The 20,444-nt window shown below is 44.3% G+C and overlaps 1 protein-coding gene across 1 annotated transcript in view; it reads left to right on the forward strand.

Moving 5' to 3' along the window:
* sox5 (SRY-box transcription factor 5) overlaps window positions 1-20,444 on the forward strand; it is an 86,594-nt gene that overhangs the window by 35,678 nt on the left and 30,472 nt on the right. Inside the window, 3 exon segments of the mRNA XM_020638748.3 lie at window positions 5,927-6,013; window positions 11,472-11,644; window positions 12,619-12,687. Coding sequence (XP_020494404.2) covers window positions 5,927-6,013; window positions 11,472-11,644; window positions 12,619-12,687 — 329 coding nt within the window.

Consider the following 20,444-nt stretch of genomic DNA (forward strand, 5'->3'; position numbering starts at 1 on the left):
CTGACTGCTGGTCTGGGTGTTCATTAATAACTGAAGTTGGAGCAGCTTCTAAATGAAAAGTCACTGTGGACGTTGAGACCAAACAGGGACTGAGTCTAACACACACATACACACACACACACACACACACACACACACACACACACACACACAAACACACACACACGTTCTCTGTCTCCTTCCTCCTCTGCTTCAGTGGGAGACAGGGAGCATTGGGAGGGGGGTACAAAGGAGGAGGAGTAAAGGGATTTTAGTGTTTACACAGAGGCCTGGACACTGCGGCAACTGTTGCCAAGCGCAGTTCTCGCCGACAACAAGCCAATAATTGGTACTGTTAGTGGCTAACCTTGTGGAGGTGGTAGTGCGAGGTGGGCTTGGACAAAAAGCTTTTTGATACAGCTCCCTCTCCATCTCCATCTCCTCTCTCAAACCGCCTTAAAATGCCCTTTTTTGTCTTCTGTTTTTTTTTTTTTGACAAGCGACTGCCCATAATCTTGGCACGGCCCCCTTTTGCTTGGGAACGATTGGACCATCTTTAGAAGGAATCGATGAAAATGTGTCCAGACACATGGCCCAGCTCAACCAGACATAAATTGATCATCAAAATATCAACATCATCATTTCGTAATGGAGTATGTTGGTGCTGTCAGTGCGAGGGGGAATAGCCAGACGGAGAAGCTGCAGTATCAAGACGATGTAAATAAGTGAGGAGTTGTATTCCAAATTCTGCTTTTCTGAAGTTTCTTTGAACATCTACATTATGCAGTAGGTCCAGTCTGTCTCATTTTACTACTGAAAGACTTAAGTTACCTCACATTATTCATACACATATTTGACTTTCCCCTTTTTTATGTATCTCATTTAAATAAATCAGAGTTTTAACTGAAGCAAGGATTAATTTACTACAATGAGTTGACAACCATAAGATGTGCTGTTGAGGTTTGTAATAAATGAAATAATAAAAGTGCTGACCTACTTCAGGTGCTTACAAGACAGTGGCATTTTCCTCAACATTGATATCTTATCTTTCAGTCCCATGTGAACATCATCTCTCTGTGGCCGTCATGGCCGCCAGCTGATGTGTTTTCACCACAGAAGTCAGCACACGTCTCTCCTCGCACTCCCTCGCTCTTACTCCTTCCTTCTATCTCAATACTTCAGTGTTCAGGGTGGCAGTTTTAGACAAACTCCACCAGTGCTTGTATAATTGCTTATTCAATCCTGACCCCTGCTCAGTTTAGGAAGAAGGAGGGTGGAAGAAGAGGAGGAGAAAAGAGAAGGAAGGAGGGGGGGGGGGGGAGGGAGGGGGGGGGGGGGGGTGTAGCCCAAGCCTCCCCTTGGCTGCCAAGGCCCAAGTCAATGTGGAGCCTGTTTTTCTGGATACAAGGGCCGGGCCACGGGTCCCAAGCCAGGGCCCTTTTCCTGTGGGCCCTCCTCCTCCTCCTTGTCTTCGTCCTCCTCCTTCATCCTCCACCCTCCTCTGAGCCCGGCTGGGCCTGGCGCTGGCACAGAGGTCCCTTTGTTGTGCACCCGAGGACCCAGGCTCTCTCTCACTCTCCTTCTTTATTCTTCCCCTCTTTTTTCTCTCTCTCTTTCCACAAACCCCTTCCTTAACCTCCCCCCTTCTCCTCACAGTCCCTCCCTCCCTCTTTCTCTAAAGGTCTCCAAGCTTCACAAATATGAGATAATAGGAAAAATAGAGCTGGCCGCTTGTGGTGACTCAGGGCAAAACGTCTGAGTGAAAAATAGAAAGTGAGAGAGAGAGAGAGCGAGCAAGAGAGAGAGAGAGAGGGTATTGTTTGTGAGGCTGGTCAGAGAGAGAGCTGGACTGTGGTCGAGTCGACTCCCTTCTTTCTCTCGCTCTCTCTCTCTCTCTCTCTCTCTCTCTCTCTCTCTCTCTCTCTCTCTCTCTCTCTCTCCAGCAGCTTCTGAACCAAAAGCTCACTGTGGATCCAAAAGCCGGATGGGGGCTCACTCTTACACACACACACAGACAGACACACACACACACACACACACACACACACACACACACACACACACACACACACACACACACACACACACACACACACACACACACACTGTTTCTCTCTCCCTCGCTCGGCAGGTGGACGGGGTTGTTTTGGCTCGGCTGCAGGGCAGCAGCTTGACTCCGTTTGAGCCAATGAGCCAAGATAATAGCCGACGATTCCAGAGTTATTGTCAGCGTTTTCTCCCTCTGCTTTTCCCAGAATCCCCCTTAGCCGTGCAGGGTTGTAATGGCTACGCCACCCTCAGACCAATTTATTTGCTTTTGCATGAAAATACTTCACAATGGTACACAAATGTATATTCAAAAGCAGAACCTCAAAGCAGGGACTATGGTTCCTACAACCCCTTTAACCTCTCTAATATGTCCAAGGGCCTACGGAATATTCCATGACATTATCAAACAAAACAAAATAAGACTTTTTCTCTACAAAATTACTTTATTTAAAAAAGGGGTGGGGGGAACTTTATGTGTGAGGGGTCACAGCGAAAACACACTTTTAACGCCCTCTGCAAAACAATTTTACACTTCTTCATCTTCTTGTTTTATTGGCTCATTCCTTGTTTTTTTTTTTTTTAAAGGTGGGGTCAAGCATCCCTCCTCACACCCAACCCTGAAAATATGTAGCCAACACCCCTGTGTGGGCACAAAAACTCCACCCGCTTACCTCACACAACACACGACATGTCACATATGCCAGAAGAATGGGGAGTAGCTCTTCTGATTTTCATGGAAAGTGTTGAGCTGTCCTCTTTTATTTAGTGCTTTTTGGCCGTGGTCAGACGCTGTAGATGCCTTGCTATGTGTGTCTCCATCCAACTGTCCTGTGACTTTTAGAAGAACGCTTTAAATATACTATATAGAGCAGAGCTGTAGAATATAAATCCTTAAATGTTAGAGAAGAGGAAAGGCTCTCAAAGTTGTTATTGTTGCACAGGTTGCAGGTAATGGAGACCGTATTTCATACCCCAGAGAAGACTTAAAAAAAACAGAATGCACTTGACAGCTAGAGGTATTCTAATGCATTGACTAATGCCCAAACAACCATGATGAGAAGCTAATGCATGAGAAAAAGCATGTGAAGTCATGGATTCAGGATGTCCAAACACTCTTATATCTCGTACACAAGTTTGTGTGAGTGTGTGTGTGTGTGTGTGTGTGTGTGTGTGTGTGAGAGAGAGAGAGAGAGAGAGAGAGAGAGAGAGAGAGAGAGAGAGAGAGAGAGTCTGAATGTACTGGTGTGCGTGTGTTTGTAGTTTATCAAGGGTGACAGCGTGGGTTCTTTCTCATAATGTTCACCACATCAATCAACATCACAGTAAAAGCATCAGTATGCCATGTCCTCTTCTTTTCTCCTTTTGTCTTTTCTTTCTTATTCTCTTTCATCCCCTCTTCTCTTCTCTTTTTTTCTTCTCTTCCCCTCTTTTCTCATCTCCTCTCCTCTTTCTACTTGTCTCCACTCCTCTCACCCATTTCCTCCCATTTTGCCATCCACCACACAATGAAAGAGCCTCTTGGCTTTTTATTAATAGTTAAAGTGGCCCCGGCCTGTCACTGGGGACAATAACTGCAGCCCTGTTAATAAATAAAAATAATAACTAGGAGATGGAGACAGAGGGGGAGTGCAATGGAAAGAGAACAGGCGACACTGCCATTTGTTGTTCCCTCTCACTTGTCAAAGCTCTTTGGCTTAAAAGCCTCTGTCATTGTTGAGTGAGAGAGGGCTGGAGGGAGAGATGAGAGTGAGAGACAGAGAGAAAGAGAGGGAGAGGAGGGGTGCCAGGGGCTAATAGCACCTGTTGGGGTGATGGTGAGACAGCTGTCACGAGGGGGGGAGAAAACACAGGAGCACACTCTCTCCTCCATTCATTCTTCCTCTGTGCATATTTCTTCTCCTCCTCCCTGATGTTGCATCTCATCTCTGATCTGTTCCTCCTCATATCTTCATCCTGATGCTAACCTTCATCTTCAAGGCTACAATGGCTTCTGACAGAAAGCACTTGGGCACATCAGGGATGTAGACTGCTTACTAACTGGCTGAGTGGCAGCATCAGAAACACAAGGACAAGACCAGTCAGGGTCCAAGGACGGTGAAGGGAAAAGGCAAGAGTGAGGAGGGAGAGAAGGACTGAATGGAAGTCTTGAAGCCAGAGGAAGGGACCTGATTCAGGCCTCTGGGGAGACTTTAGGCGAGCGCACACACTCACACACACACACACACACACTCACACACACACACAAACAGAGGTGCGGTATGTAGGACACGCTGCTCTGCTTTGTGTGTGTCTGAACAGAGCTTGTATGTCCCGACTGTCTCGCAACACGTTTTTTTCTTCTCTTTTTTTATGATCGTGTGTCACTTTAAATCCTGAAAATCTCCAGGTGGCTTCTCATCCTCATCCCCATACCCGCATCATAGACAGACAAAAAATAAAAGGGATGAAGGAAGGAGAAAGAAAGAAGTTTGGGGAAAAGCTTTGCGTTCCGTGTTTGGATGATGGATAAAAAAAAAGTTATTTGATTTGTTGTTAAGTGTGGAAGCTGAGTATGTGCATGTATACATGTCTCACTTTGAGGGGAAAAAGAGCTAAGCTGTGCAGCTCAACACACTGGACATCTCTGTTAAAAGCATTAGTGTTTGTGTGTGTTTGTGGGTGTATGTGTTTGTGTTTGTGCAGGCAAGCTGTCTCATACCACTGAGATTAAGACTTCTTTTCCCTTAAATCAGTCTAGTCATTATAGGAAAAAAAAATAATCCAAGTACCAACAAACTTTTTTTTTTCGCCTGCCATCAGCAGTTGCTAGTGTGCATACGTCTGTATGTAATGCTATATATATATGTGTGCTCATCTGAGTGTGTGTGTTGTGCATGCATGTGCCTGTGTGTTTTGCGGATGTTAGTGCATTCAAGTGTGTGTGTTTGCGTTGGCTGATAGGGTTAATCCCTGCACTCAAAGTGTAAAACCTCTTTCCTTAGGAAGGCCTTGCATCCCAGGTGCAGATGGCTCCCAGTAAATACACTTCTCTCTCTCTCTCTCATTCTCCTGCCTCACACTTTCACTCCTCCTTTGTCTGATCATTTCTCTTTGTTCTTGTTAATAACAGTTAACAGAGTGACTAGATGATGGCAGCATGTCTGTACGTGTGTGTGTGTGTGTGTGTGTGTGTGTGTGTGTGTGTTATATCAATGAGTGCATACAGTATATGTGCACACATGTAGGATTGAATCTCTGCATGTGTTTGCTCTCTTGTGTGACATTTCCATTTGCCCCCACTGTTTGTGTGTGTGTGTGTGTGTGTGTGTGTGTGTGTGTGTGTGTGAGAGAGAACATCCATTTGTGAGTGTGACCATGGTTAGGATCGTAATTAGTGATTCTGTGGGTGTGTGTGCATATGTGTGTGTGTGTGTGTGTGTGTGTGTTCAGGGTTTTGTGTGTGTAAGGGTCTGTGGAGTGTGTGTTGAAAACAAAGCGCGAGCTGATAATGTGTCCATTGTGGCGGGTGCATTAAGGCCCTCTTTGTCTCAGGGCCCACAGGGCTAATGATTCTCTAGCAGCAGGTGAGAGGGAGAAAGCCTCGCTCTTTCTCTCCCTCTTTCCTCCACTTGTCTCTCTTTCTCTATCTTGCGCTGCCTCTCTCGCTCTTTCCCTTTTGCTCACTTGTTTTTGTTCTTCAGATTTCCTCTCTTTCGATTATCAGCTTCCCTCTTTCCACCTTTCTCTCCCTCTCTCTCTCTCTCCCTCCCTCTCCTGCTGATGCGACCATTAGGCTGAGCTGCCGCTGCCTTTATTACAGCAAATGGACTTTAAATGAGCTTTATTGTCATGTTGGCCAGCCAACTGAATCCCTCTCTTTCTTTTTCCTCTACCCCCCACCAACCCCTCCCTTTAACAGAGGCCCCCAGCATTGAGAGGCTGTTGTCTAAGGACTGGAAGGATAAACTTTTGGCCATGGGCTCAGGGCACATTGGAGAAATTAAAGGTATGGTACCAATAAAGATAGAGCTAAACTTTACTTACTGCAGAGAAATTGAATTAACCCTTTCAACTTTATTGAACTCTGATGTTCTTTGAGGAAAATAATCCCCAAAAATCTTTCTGAAACCTTCTAAAGACCAATTTAAACTTTCAGTCTTGTGTTAAAATCTCAAAAGTAAGAAAAGTGGTTGTTGCCTGTGTCCGTAGTTAAGCAGAGGGCTTCAAGCAGTCAATGCAAAATAACTTTTCCTTGTACAGATTCATCTAAAAATAAAAAGCATAACTAAATAACTTTAAAGCAACATTAGATCCCTTGATTGTCTTTATGGAAAAGTAGTTCAAATAAACAGGAAAAAACATGACTGATAAGAAAAACACAAGTTGACCAAGTTTATTAAAGTAACTTTCTAAGCAATTTTATGAAGGAAATTTGACTAAGATTAAGTAATGTTCTGATATTACTGATCCCTGGAACACATTATCTAAATAACAGGATTCAAATAACCAAGTATTACCAAGGAGTGTGCCTAAACTTTATGATTTCAAACTTTCTTTAAAAAGAAAAACACACATGCCATTTGATGCCTTTGGTCAAGTTTGAGTTGCCATACATTATAACAGTAAAACATTTTTTTTTAAATTCCCCCTAAGACATGTACTGACTAGGCTCAATTAAATCAGACTAGGTTTAAGGATTAGATTAAAGTGGAATAAAGTCAAATTAAGTTAATGTGTTTGCCCTGAACTTCACTAAACTCAGTTGAACCGACTGTTTGACCAACATGTCAAACAGTCGGTGACGTCCCTGCCAGTCCTTGATCTCTGTGTTAATCTTAGTGTTAATCACCGGTTTAGCCACATCAACCCTTCTTAACATCTGTGAGTGAGACAGACAGGGCAGGACAGGACAGAGGGCAGGGAACAGGATAACTGTGCTGTGAATATGCTGCCTGAGAGACAGAGAGAGAGAGAGAGAGAGAGAGAAAGAGAGAGAGAGAGAGGTGGAAGAGTCAGCCTATTATTCTGCGTAACTCCAGGGCAAAGCCTTCGTTCTCCTCCAGTAATTGAGCTTCATTAGGAAGCAAAGCAATATGTAATCAAAGAGCCTTGCGGAGCGGCGTGGCCGTGGAGAGGGGGGCTCCATTGATCAAACCCCTTTTCCCAGCTCCCTGCTGTGCTGACATTTCTGTGTAGGGGCATCCCGCATGGCGCACCACACACCAACAGCTGGGGAGAAATATCTGAACTATGTTTGAGTCTGTGTGTGTGTGGTAGTGGAAGTGTGGTATGTGTGTCCTTCAGAGTTGAGTCTGAGACAGTGCTTACATAACACTATGTAATGCAGAGATCCAACTTGTACCGCTGACTGTAGAAAAAAAGAGTGAAGTATAATGAAAATCGAGTGTTCATTCAGCAGTTTTTTTTACATTTTTATGTATTTAGGTTTGAGTGTGTGTGTGTGCATGTGTGTGTGTGTGTGACAGTTATCAGTGCATCCCTTGACAAAAAATCGAATTCCAATGAAGAGCTTTTTGTGGGGCCACGGCCTCCTGCTACATTGGTAAAAGGCCCCATGTGGTTCACACACACACACACACACACACACACACACACACACACACACACACTTAAGTATGTAACTCATAGTGTTAGATTTGATTTTCCAACAGCTTAGCGGTATTATAAACAGATCTGAAGCAGTATTTGTAGAGGTTGTCTTAAACTCTTGATTGTCCTTTTGAACTGCCCCTCATCTTTTCTTACACACTCTACATGCTTTAGCACTTTGTTAAAAAGCACTTATGGAAATGTTTACCTTCACACCAAATTTAAACAGTCTGTAGGATGTCTTTTGCATTATTTTATACAGATGTTTTCACACATCTTACACTGCAAGTCCCCCCCTCTTCTTTTCTCTTTGAGCATCTTTAATGTAAATATTAATAAACAAAGACTAGTGTATCTCCCGGATTTAAGAGGTTAGTGAATAATCTCACAACCTGAGAAATCACTTCCAGCACGCGAACCCTCTGCAGTAATGCTCTTAGCAGCTCCGGATGAAGAGTCACCTGCAATGGCACAAAGCAGCTATCCAGAAAGGAAAGAGATAAAGATAGCATCTATGTTGTGTTTGTGGTCTGAAGTGAAGGTTACAGTAAAAGTGTTTCCTTCAAATCAATATGAGCAGTGATACTACTTGATTTGTTATCATTTACAGAAATCCATTAAATCCAGTAAACTTGAGCTACTAGGAATATTAGGTTAGACAGGTTAGGTAGCATCTAGCTTTAATTAAACCTTAATATTATCTTATTTGATTATTTCCAGTGATGAGGTTATCTTGTCCTCTTCATACTAAACTCAGAACATTCCTTCATCCTCTTCTCTTCCTCCTCCCTCCCTGCCTCACTGCCTGCTTCCAGCCATCTCATCTCCTCTCCTCCATCCTTTCCGAGGGGGAGTTATCAGTGCAGCCGGGGTCATTAATTAGCACCGCCAACACAATGACAACTATTACATTGTTACAAATTGGTTAATTACACCACGCACGAGTGTGTGTGAACAGATCGGAGCAAGCTGGTGTTGGTTTCGGCGTGTTAGTAGGTAAGCACAAGGCCATAGCAATCTGCCTAAGGAGGTATGTGTGTAAACTGATGGAGGAAACCAGTTATCGATCCACCTGCCCGCCTCAAAGCGTCTGAGGAAACAAGCCAACAGGAGCTGATTTATGGGGCGCAGAAATTCTCAAAAGTCTGAACGGGGACTGAAAGAGGAAGAGGAGAGATTGGGCAGCTCATGTACACTCCAGAGAGTTTACTAAATCCCGTCTCAGTTAGGAAGCGTGTTGTTTTCTTGGAATCCTCTTCATCTGCAAATACTTGAGTTTACTGATTAAAGATCCACAGCTGAGAGGGGGATTGAGAACAGCTTGTAGAAAAAAAGAATTGAGCGGTTGTCTTCACTTTCACACAGCTAGCTCTCCAGGCCGCTGCTTAAAGGAATGTCCACCTAGAACTTACACCCACAGAAGTGCCCCAATTTGACTGTGTTTGCATGTGCATGTGTGTGTATGTAAGGGAGGAGGGGGGGGGTTAAGCCCAATAAGAACCCCTTTACAAGAAAGACTCCTTTGATCCATCATTTCACCTTTGCAACCCCCCTTATCCTTTCTCTCCCCCCCTTTGCCCCCTTTCTCCCCCAACCCTTCATCCCCCATTTGAACGGGCTAACGTTTTTAACACAAGGCTCTTTCTTGTCTTGGTCAGCTTTGGCTACACACACACAACACACACACACACACACACACACACACACACACACACACACACACACACACACACACACACACACACACACACACACACACACACACACACACAGACATTACTAGCTCTCTACAAAGGTGGGTCTGTGAGTAAGGACAGCGCCGTGTTTATTTTTCCAGCGGCCAGTGCTCCCGACAGTTGCCTTTATTGTTCATTGTTGGCGGATGGATGGAGTACAGGGGGGAAGTGAGGGAGGCCGAGGGGGTGATGGTGGGCAGTGTAGGCAGTTTTGGGGGGGGTTGGGCAGTCAGGGGTGGTGTGAGACGGGCGCTACCAACAGGGAGGACAAATGGATGGTCCTCACCTTCCTGAGCGGTCAAAGGGCAGGTCAGCAGCCGGGGCTCCCTCTGTCCCCCCTTTCATCCCCTGTTGTGTTTTTCTTTCTTTTCCTCACTTCCCTCTCTCTCTCCTCTTACCCTCTTCCTCATCTGGTTTGACTGGCGCAGGAATGTGGCCCTGTTAAAGGTAGCAGCTGAAGAACAATGGGGGATTGTGCTTCTCCACACACACACACACACACACACACACACACACACACACACACACACACACACACACACACATCAAAAACCATGTAGGCAAACATTAGTACATATGACCAGACATGGTCATACACACACTCGTCCTGATTGTTACTCAGTGTGCCCCTCTCTAACTACATCCTGGTGAATGATTTAGACCTTGTGCGGTGTGTTTGTGTATGTGTAATTGTGTGTGTGTGAATGTGTGTGAATGTGTGTAATGGAGCTGGTATGTCAGGATCTAAGAGGTCTAAGGTCAGGCCATACTAAATGTGAGCAGGAGGTTGGCTGACTGCAGGGTAAACACAGACCAGACACACTCTCTTTCTCCCCCCCCCCTCTCTTTTTTCACACACATGCTTTCATGAAATAGAGCCTGGTAGCTCCAAGTTTACCCAGAATTCAGCAGCAATCAAATTAAATTAAATTTTGCTTCAAGTTTTGCAAGAAATGTAAATTTACAAACCTGGCGGAATATTTATTTTGTTTGTTAAACATGTGAATCTGGCTCAGATCGTACATTTGTTTTGCCGCCACATTTTTCCCTGTGTACAAATCTTTCCTCAGCCAGATTTATTTTCTTTATTTCAATAAGGCAATAAAATGGTAGATGGATGTGACTCAAGTAATCATTGCTGGCCTTCTGTGCCTTGCAGAATAAGTCAACATCTGGTTTTACAACTCTGCACACACACACACACACACACACACACACACACACACACACACACACACACACACACACACACACAGTCTTTTACCAAATGCACCTTCTGTTGACGTGCCCCCTCCCACCATTCAAATCCCCTAACCACTCATATGTTAGGCTGACCAACAAGCCATGGATAGCTTTATACTTCTTTGTTGTTCCTTCCTCCTCGGTTCCTTTCCTTCATGCTTGTGACCTCTAACCTCACTCCAACTATCCTATCTGGCCTCCAGATAGTGATGAAAATCTCAGGAAGAAGAAAAAACCGAGCACAACATCTCAGTTTTGAATTTGTATAATTTTGACATTGGGCTGCTTTCTGCCTCTGGACTACAGTTGTTGGGCGACGCTTTAAGTTCTCACATTTGGCATTATATAAAGATGAATCAGATAGCTTACATTACAAGCTGTTTCCACACATGCACTGTTCAACTGGGGGGAGGGGGGACATGAAATCCAAGATGGCATCTGGATGGACAGAGTCGGACCCTATAATGGCAGCTTTCTATCTTTTTATCAATGCTACATGTAATTGGACACATTGACAGTATCAACAAATGAGTGAAAAAGAACAGAACCCAGTATAAAACAGCTTCATTATGTGCCTGAAGATCTCAACAGTCATCCTTCCAGCCCACTCACTCGCAGAGAATTTTCCTGACAGTGTCCTGCTCCGTTCACACATCAGCTCACCCTGACTTGTAGAGGTTACTAGGGGGCTGGCAGGAAAAACTCCAGGTTGAGTCGGGGTGAAAAAATTTGGCCGTTGGCATCCATACATGCAGCTCACACAGAAATATGACCCAGTGATATAGTTGTTTAAGCTGTTAAAATGAACTCTTAAAATGTGAAACTATGAAAAAATGTAGTGCTTCAATCTAACCTTTGACCCTTCTCACCCCATAGGTACCCCAGACAGCCTGGCGGAGAAAGAGCGCCAGCTCATGGGCATGATCGGCCAGTTGAGCAGCCTGAGGGAGCAGCTCCTGGCGGCCCATGAGGAGCAGAAGAAGCTGGCCGCCTCACAGATGGAGAAGCAGAGGCAGCAGATGGAGCTGGCCAAGCAGCAGCAGGACCAGGTACCAGAGTACACTGCTTCTGGAAACATTGCATATTGTATTTCTTAAAAACAATCCAACCCTAAAGGACCTTAACTTGGCTTTAAATCTCAGAATAGACCTAACAGAGACCTCCACACACACTCTAACATACACGCACACACACACACACACATCCACACACTAAGCTCGCAGGCGAAAGTCTGCTTTCAAAGAGAAGGGTTTCCCTTTTTGTTGGGCTTTTTAGCTTCTGGAAATTCTGGGATTACAAAGAGAACAACACACTTGCGCACACACACACACACACACACACACATACACACACACACATATGCAAGAAGAAACACAGCTGTAAGGACCAATCACCTATGACAAACACAATGCCTAAAGGTGCCCATGGCTGTATCCCGTACCAGTCTAAGTCTGGCTCCCTGTGAATGTTCTGTTTGGATACTGTATTCCTCTTTTTTAATTCCACTCTATTAGCCATAGGAGAGTTTTGTTGTCGAAGCTTGACAACATTTCAGTCTTTATGTTCCTGTTTTTATGCAGAAGGATTTAATATGAATGCTGAAGGGCCAGCTTAAAGAAAGATTAAAATGACATCACCAGCAACAAAAGTGGAGAACGTTAATAAATAAATAAATAAATAAAATGTGTTGAAATTGACTGAAAGAAAAAAAGTGTATTTGTTGAAAGAAACTGAATGACTTGTTTATAAACTTGACTCAATCACTGCCCCTACAATAGAGCCCTCTTTAACACACTTTATTCAATGAAGTGTGTGTTCATGTCAGCATGTGTGACATTGTTGTCCACCTAGCTCTGAGCTCTTTAATATTTCAAACCAGGGCATCGACCCTCTGTCGTGCAACTGGGGCCTCAGAGACCTGCAGATGTGTCTCATCTCCCACAGGCCTGCACGCACACACACATGCACACACACACATGCACACACATATACATTCTAATAATGTGTTGTGCTCCTTCCTTAGATTGCCCGGCAACAGCAGCAGCTTCTGCAGCAGCAACACAAAATCAACCTCCTGCAGCAACAAATCCAGGTGAGGCCAGTCGGGGTATGTGTGTGTGTGTGTCCATCCACTTGTGAAGTCATGTGTATGTAGGTTTCAAAGTGTTTGTGCGAGTGTGTCTTGATGTTGGCCCACACAGCACACAAAGGCAATTCAGTGATTGTGATTGTTGCCGTTTTCTTCGCTCAGCCCATCAGCATTTGGGGCCTGAATCAGTGCTGACTTATAATCGCCCCTCCTCCTCCTCCTCTAACACAAAACACACACACACACACACATACACATCTAAGTTTAATCATTTCAAAGTGGTCAGTGTGCTCAGGGAAATCAGAGGTTGTGAACTGACTAGAGCGGTGTATGAGATTTAAGGCCCCAATATTTGATAAATCAAAGATTGCAAATCAAAATATGAGTGAAGTTCACTCTCTTATGTTTATTCCAACATGTTTCTGTGTGATTGTGAAGGCAGACAGAACGGATGGTCCGAGTGGTTATGGAGCGTCTGTACTATACGGATCAAGATTGAGAAACTGAGTCTGTAAAGTAGCCAAGAAGACTGAAAATGTAACAATAACTTTATCTTTTTCATCGATATACCTTATGTGCCAATTCAATCAACCAATTCATCAATCTTTATTTGTAAAGCGCCAATTCATAAAAACTTCAAGCTCGATTACAAATACAAGAAGCCATCCACGTGTGTTTTAGATTTATCCACACACAGACCTGAGAAGTCTTACCCAAGCTCTTGTATCAGACACTTCCTGGACCCAGCCTGTGTGGATCTTTGGGTTGGAACAGGACGGGTGTGTTAGGAACCTAAATGCGCCCACAAAGACCTTATTTAAGAAATGTTTCTTTTCATTGGAGTATCACCCTCAAAAATTCAAGCCTTCATGTAAACACCCTTAGTCCATACATCCGGAAACTCTACAGTTACATATCCAATCATGAATATTGTAGAGAGGAGAGAATGATACAAACAATAAAAAACTGAGTAATCAAATAAAGGTCCTTTGAAAGTGATTCTGTGTCTCAGTCTGCTAAGAAATTGGGCGGGTATATAGTATGTAACACTTGAAAATGGAAGTATTGTCCTTTTGGGTGCTACACTGGAGCCTCTATGTTGGTCCAGGTGGCTTGGAACGAATAGCCCAGGCCTTTGTAAAAGCAGATGACACTGAATTTTGCGCTGAGAAAGACGAGCTTTGTATCATAAAGAGACACCCTGTCCAAGAGGGAACACACACACACACACACACACACACACACACACACACACACACATTCCCTTTCCCCCCGAGAGGTTAGCCATACAAAGTGTGTGCGATAAGAGACCTTGTGATTGCATGTGTGTGGGACGTGTGTCTATGTGTGTTCACTATTCTGTGTAAAGCAGCTGTGTTTATTTGCTTTGTGCAAGCTAAATTCTGAATTGTTCACAACTTTGACAAAAAAAGAGAGCACATGTTTGTTTCAGAGGATTTCTCTGTGCATTCTTGAGCGTCCATTTTTTCTTTATCTGTGTGTGTGTGCGTGTGTTTGCCGCAGCTGTGTGTGTAAAGCTATAAACACGTCCGCTCATGATTCACTCCCTCACGACCCCGTCGAGACAAAGCTCTCTTTTCCCATGACTTTGCAACCTTTTCCCAAACAAGCGTCTCTCCATTGAACAGGCCCAACAATAGTTTCTCACAAGCAGGGGCAGCTGTAGGCAGCCTCGTTAAGAGAAAGACACAATCAACAGGGGCTCATCATAGGAGCACACACACTCATGTATATCTGTATGCATCGCAAATATGCAAGAACACAGACGAACATACCAAAAAATAACGCCTTCACTTGCTCGAGCACACATATCGTACGCAGTCACAGGGAGCGCTGCACGCTCGCCCGATGATCAAACACACACTCATCATCAAAGACTTGGTCGAGAAATACACTGCTTAATCATTCATGAAGAGATTGTCCACACAATCCCACAATACAATGGCCTGCCAGAGAGAGGGCACCAGGTTCAGTGTGTGTGTGTGTGTGTGTGTGTGTGTGTGTGTGTGTGTGTGTGTGTGTGTGTGTGTGTGTGTGTGTGTGTGTGTGTGTGTGTGTGTGTGTGTGTGTGTGTGCTTTGTGTCTGTATGATAAGCCTCTTGTGATTGCATTTCCCCCTAACGAGGCTGAGTTCAGCTGGCCCTCGGTGTGTGTGTGTGTGTGTGTGTGTGTGTGTGTGTGTGTGTGTGTGTGTGTGTGTGTGTGTGTCAGCGTCCTTGGCTTTGTTAGGCCCGAAACCCCAAAAGGCCTGTGAAGAATGCTTTCAACCGTCCACTTGGAAGAGGTGATGAAATGAAACGAATAATCAAGCTCATGAAAAAGGAGAGGAGAGTGACACACATCGCTCATGAAAGGAGGACAAATTATTTATTGTCCCAGCGTCCAGCTTCCTGTTTGGGCTCACCCTCAAACTCAAATCGCGCTAACGTGTTAGCCACCACTATTTAGGCCAAAGGCGCTCACCAAGTGTAGTGCAAAGTGATAAACAAGCAAGTTCATTTACAGAGGCAAGCGTAGCAACAAGCTAATGACATAGAGTATGAAATGGTCTCACATGCACAGTGCATTCATCAGTGTTTGAACACATTGATTTAACCTGAGCCGAGCGGAAATTAGCATCAATTATGATCGATCCATTTTTTGTCACACACACTTTTCTTGATCTGCTATATAACTATTACCAGCTTAACCCTAAATCCTTTTGAGTCCCATCCTGAATTTAAACCTAACCTTCACCTTTTTCCTGACTAAACCTCTAATCCTCACCCTTAATCCAAGTCCGGATCCAGATGTACCTGAACCATAACCTCAACCAACCTCATAAAAACTGTAATCTTTAACCTAAACATCTTCAGACTTCCTTTATGTCACAGGGTAACTAAAGAACAGAAACATGACCTTTACTTTACAAAACTTACTTTCTGAAGAATCATAAACCAAGAGCATGTTCTAATATACAGACTTGTAGACAAAAAAAAAAACAACACGCACACACACCACCTGCTAGGGGCCTTCTTGTTAGGCTCTAAGGGGTGAGCACATTTCCTCACTTTTCCCTTTGCTCTCTCTCTCGTCTTCTCTTATTCTAATTAAACGACTTGTCTCCGTGGCTCCCTCCGGTGTTGCTGGGGACGACTATTGCTGCCATGCTGTGAAACACGACGGGGATGAAAGGAGCTCACCTGCTGAGCGGCTCAGGGCTTACCTTGAGAACACGCACACAGAGCCAACGCACACACTCACAATGTATATTGAAAGACGAGGGATGAGGGGACACAAGTGTGTCCTGACTAATGAATCAAACCCACTCAACCAAAACACACACACATACACATTCATGCATTCAGGTGTGTCTGTACCTCAATACATACTGTCTGTTATCTAATCTGCTGTTTCTATAGGTGGGAGAAAGCAAAGCAGACAGAGAGAAGAAGAAGTGAGAAAAAGATCTGAAAATGAGTAAAGCCACCTGATGCTTTCACTAGTTTAATAGAGGCCAGACATGGCGGCGACTGCAGCTAACAAGCTCTCTATTAGGGTTAACTTACATCAGTAACTCAATCACACAGACACACACACACACCTTCAAGTGAACTACCTGATGCAGTCACACAGAGCACAGGCTCTGTCCTCTGTCTTTAATACATGTTTTTAACTTATTGGAGAAAAAGAGAAAAAAGCAAAAAACCTTTTTTTAATTCATATTTTCAAATGTACTGTACCACATACATGTACACACACACACACACACACACTAACCAGCACCTCTGTGCTCTGTGCATAGGAGCAGCTAACCCAATTGCCTGCGTAATTGTTTAATCACTTCCATTACACCGCAACCGGTGTAATTTGTGTTTTCTTACGAGCAGGTAGTGTTGATGTGCACGCACGGACATACACGCACCCTGAACAACAACCCCCTCACATGCCTCCTCCCTAATGTTCCCACACACAGACATACCTGTGTGTGTGTGTGCATCCGAAACATGCCCTTACATTGACAGCAGGCTGGCCTTTAATAGTCTCTGTCCGTGTAAAGTTAATGGAATAATATCACAAGCTCTCTCTCCCCTCTCCCTCTCTCTCTCTCTCTCTTTCCCTCATTCTCTCTCTCTCTCTCTCTCTCTCCAGCATTCTCTCTCTCTCTCTCCCTCATTTTCTCTCTCTCTCTCTCTCTCCCTCTCCCTCATTCTCTCTCTCTCCCTCTCTCCCTCATTCTCTATCTCTCTCTCTCTGTGTCTCTCTCTCCTTCCCCATCCCTCATTCTCTCTCCCCTCTCTCTCTCTCTCTTCCTCATTCTCCCTCTCTCTCATTCTCTCTCTCTCCCTCACTCTCTCTCTCTCTCTCTCATTATCCCTCTCTCTCTCCCTCATTCTCTCTCACTCTCTCTCTCTCTCTCTCTCATTCTCCCTCTCTCTCTCCCTCATTCTCTCTGTCTCTCTCTCATTCTCCCTCTCTCTCTCTCATTCTCCCTCTCTCTCTCCCTCACTCTCTCTCTCTCTCTCTCATTCTCCCTCTCTCTCTCTCCCTCATTCTCTCTCACTCTCTCTCTCTCTCTCTCTCTCATTCTCCCTCTCTCTCTCCCTCATTCTCTCTGTCTCTCTCTCATTCTCCCTCTCTCTCTCTCATTCTCCCTCTCTCTCTTCCTCATTCTCTCTCTCACTCTCTCTCTCTCTCTCACACTCTCTCATTCTCCCTCTCTCTCTCTCTCTCTACCTCATTCTCTCTCTCTCTCCCTAAATTAATTATTGGTTCTATTGCTTGCACGTCTCTTCTTTAGCAATAGGTCATCCAGGTCTTGCATTAATTGCCCGAGCATATGGTAGCCAACAGATTTTAGCTGTGGGACTCGCACTTTAGCGGGGGCTATTTTTTTCACGCGCTCAAATGCGAGCCATATTGTGCGGCGCTGGCAGCTATTGTTCGGCGCATTAACTTCATAGAGCTAATTACTCCCCAATAATAACTTTACCTTGGAGTTTTTTAGCGCGCCGCGTGCCAACCAACCTGTTTCGCACCCCATATGTTAATTAGTGGCCACATCTTCATTATGCCGCAGCGGCGCTTTAAGTTCAAGCTGTGCCGCCTGGCGCGTGGTGAACGCAGCCTCCACTCGCTGCCAATTATCCAACTCTTGCTCCGCTCGCCGTCTCTCTTCCTTCTTCCTCCCTCTCTTGTTCATTCTGTTCCGTCTATCTGCTGTTTATTTCCTGAGAAGTTATCTCGCCAGGGTGAATCGTCGACTTTGCCCCTGTGAAAGTTCTCAAGCAAAACTTTCACACGTTTCCTTTAAATATACATTTAAATACAGTGTGTGCTTAATTCTGCGTTCAGAACATTTTGTCTTTGTTTTCCATTCGCTTATCACTGATTAGAGGATTTAGTTTTTATTTTCCAGATTGGTTTGTTTCAGGTTTGTTTTTTGGACTTTTTCAGACGAGGGTTTTCACATAAAAAAGAAAAAGTCCCTTATTCCAAACCGTCGGCAGCCTACAGCAGCAGCAGTGTGATGTTTCATCTGTGTGTGTGTTGTAGGTTTTCATGTCCGCTTTTGGGCTGATGTGAAAGAGAAGCAGATGAGTGCGTTATTCCCAAAAGTGCCTGCTGTTTCAGATGTGCCTTTTTCCTTTATGTGGGATCTGGAGATTGTCTGATAGATCTGGCCTCGCACTTCACTTTCCTTCTTTTTGTTTTACTCACTTTCTCTCCCAGGCTTTTCTTTTCCTTTTGTCAGTGTTTCTCTTTGTCTCTCTGATTCTTATTCTTTGATTTAGGAAGCTCTCTGTCTCTCTTTTGTTTCTTTAACTTTGAAAGATTTTTGTGCTGTGATCATGATATCAACACACTCTGAAGTATTGTTCTGCTGTTCTTCTTATATTTTTTTTAAGTCATTTCGCAGATGTTGAAGGAATGCATAAGAGGCCATGATGAGAGGGACTTGTCTAATCCAATATTATAGCAGTGGACAAACCTCATCCCTGTAGACCCTACACACACACACACACACATATACACACACACACTCAAACAAATGTTTCAGATAGTCCGAGTCCCTAGCTTCCCCATGTTACGCTCAACTTGCTCTGACCCATGTTCTCTGCCTCGTGTGTGTGTGTTACCCTTTGGAGGTCAGTGTGTGTGTTTGCCAGCTCAACAGCTGTTACACACATATCCAACTCGACTATTTTAACAGCAACATATGGGAGGTAATGATCCCCCCTTTCTGTGTTTCTCCTTCTTCTTTTGTGTCTCTCTCTTGCTATTTTTCTCATTTTGTCTGTTGCATGATCTCCTTATCCCATTGTTGAGATTTATTGTGTTTTAGTTCTGTAGGCTGGTGGATGTCTTCTTATTGTACTCAGGCTTATTCTTATGAGATAGAAAACGAGGCAGATATAAAGACGAAACATTTCTGTGACATTTTAATTTGTAATGAAAGAAAGCCTTGTGCACATACATAGACGTCACACACTCTACATGCCAGGCTGTCTATGTTCTGTATGTATGTATTACAGACTTATCTCCCTCCTCTTCTCTCCTTTCCTTTCCTCTCCATTCCTCTCATCTCCTCCTCCCTACGGTACATTACAGTGTTCCTAGCCAGCTCCACTCATAGCATATGTCCAATTAGGCCTGAAAGGCAAAGCGGAACTGTTCTGTCTGTGATTCGTCCCTACAGGGGTCCTGTCCGAGCGTCGCGCTGGAACGCCTCTCCCTTCTGATCGTGCGGCACAGGCAGTTTACGCTTTACCAAAATGGTGGAGTAATTATTGTTTTTGGTGTAAGGGGGGGAAACAGGAGCCGCTTGAAGAGAGCGCTATTCCCCCTGCACCGTGATAGTTTGATTACAGTGCTGCCGGCTGCAGCATGCCGACACACAGGAGGAGGAGGAGGACACACACACACACACACACACACACACACACACACACACACACACACACACACACACACACACACACACACACACACACACACACACAAACAGGTATTTACAGTACAACGCCCAGGGAAACTTCAGTATACACACACAGGCAGGGAGAGCAAGGAGCAGTGTTTGTAGTGACAGACAGCCTCTCTCTCTATTTACCTGTCTCAAGCACTAACCACTTCAAGTGTCCATATTGCTGAGATATTACCTGATTGTACCGGGGCACCGCCGCATCCTTGTGATTGTGCAGCCATTTTCATCATTCCAGATCAATTTTCCACATCTAACAGCTTTTACCTGCCCATTATCCTATTCAGCTATTACCTCTCTGCCCTCCTGGAGAAGGGGGAGAGAGGAGATGAGTTGTAAAGAGGGAGCAAAGTGCTTCACAAGCAGGGGGACAGGTCAAAGGCATAACCACACTATCAGGGGTTTCATTTAAAGCAGCACTCCAGTTTTACACATTGCACGATAAGTGTTATTCAGACTTTAAAAACACTGAACAATGTATTTTATATCTCAAGGGTGGCATTCTAGACACTTTGAATGTAGCCATGAGGATGTTATTAGGGTAATGTTAGGAGAGTGATTACCTGCCTTTTTTCCCTTCATTAATCCTGTTTTAGCAGAGCAGCATTGTTGTTTATGTATTTGTATTGTGCTGCCATAACCAGATATTCAAAAGGCAAAATTGTTATTAAATCATATTTAATGGTAGATTAAATATAATCTACAGATATCCAGGACTCTAGAGAATGCAATCAATGAGTTCCTTCCATCTCATCTTATTTCTGGGCTCTCCATCACA

The sequence above is a fragment of the Labrus bergylta genome, chromosome 23, assembly GCF_963930695.1.
Source record: "Labrus bergylta chromosome 23, fLabBer1.1, whole genome shotgun sequence".
In the NCBI taxonomy this organism is placed as follows: domain Eukaryota; kingdom Metazoa; phylum Chordata; class Actinopteri; order Labriformes; family Labridae; genus Labrus; species Labrus bergylta.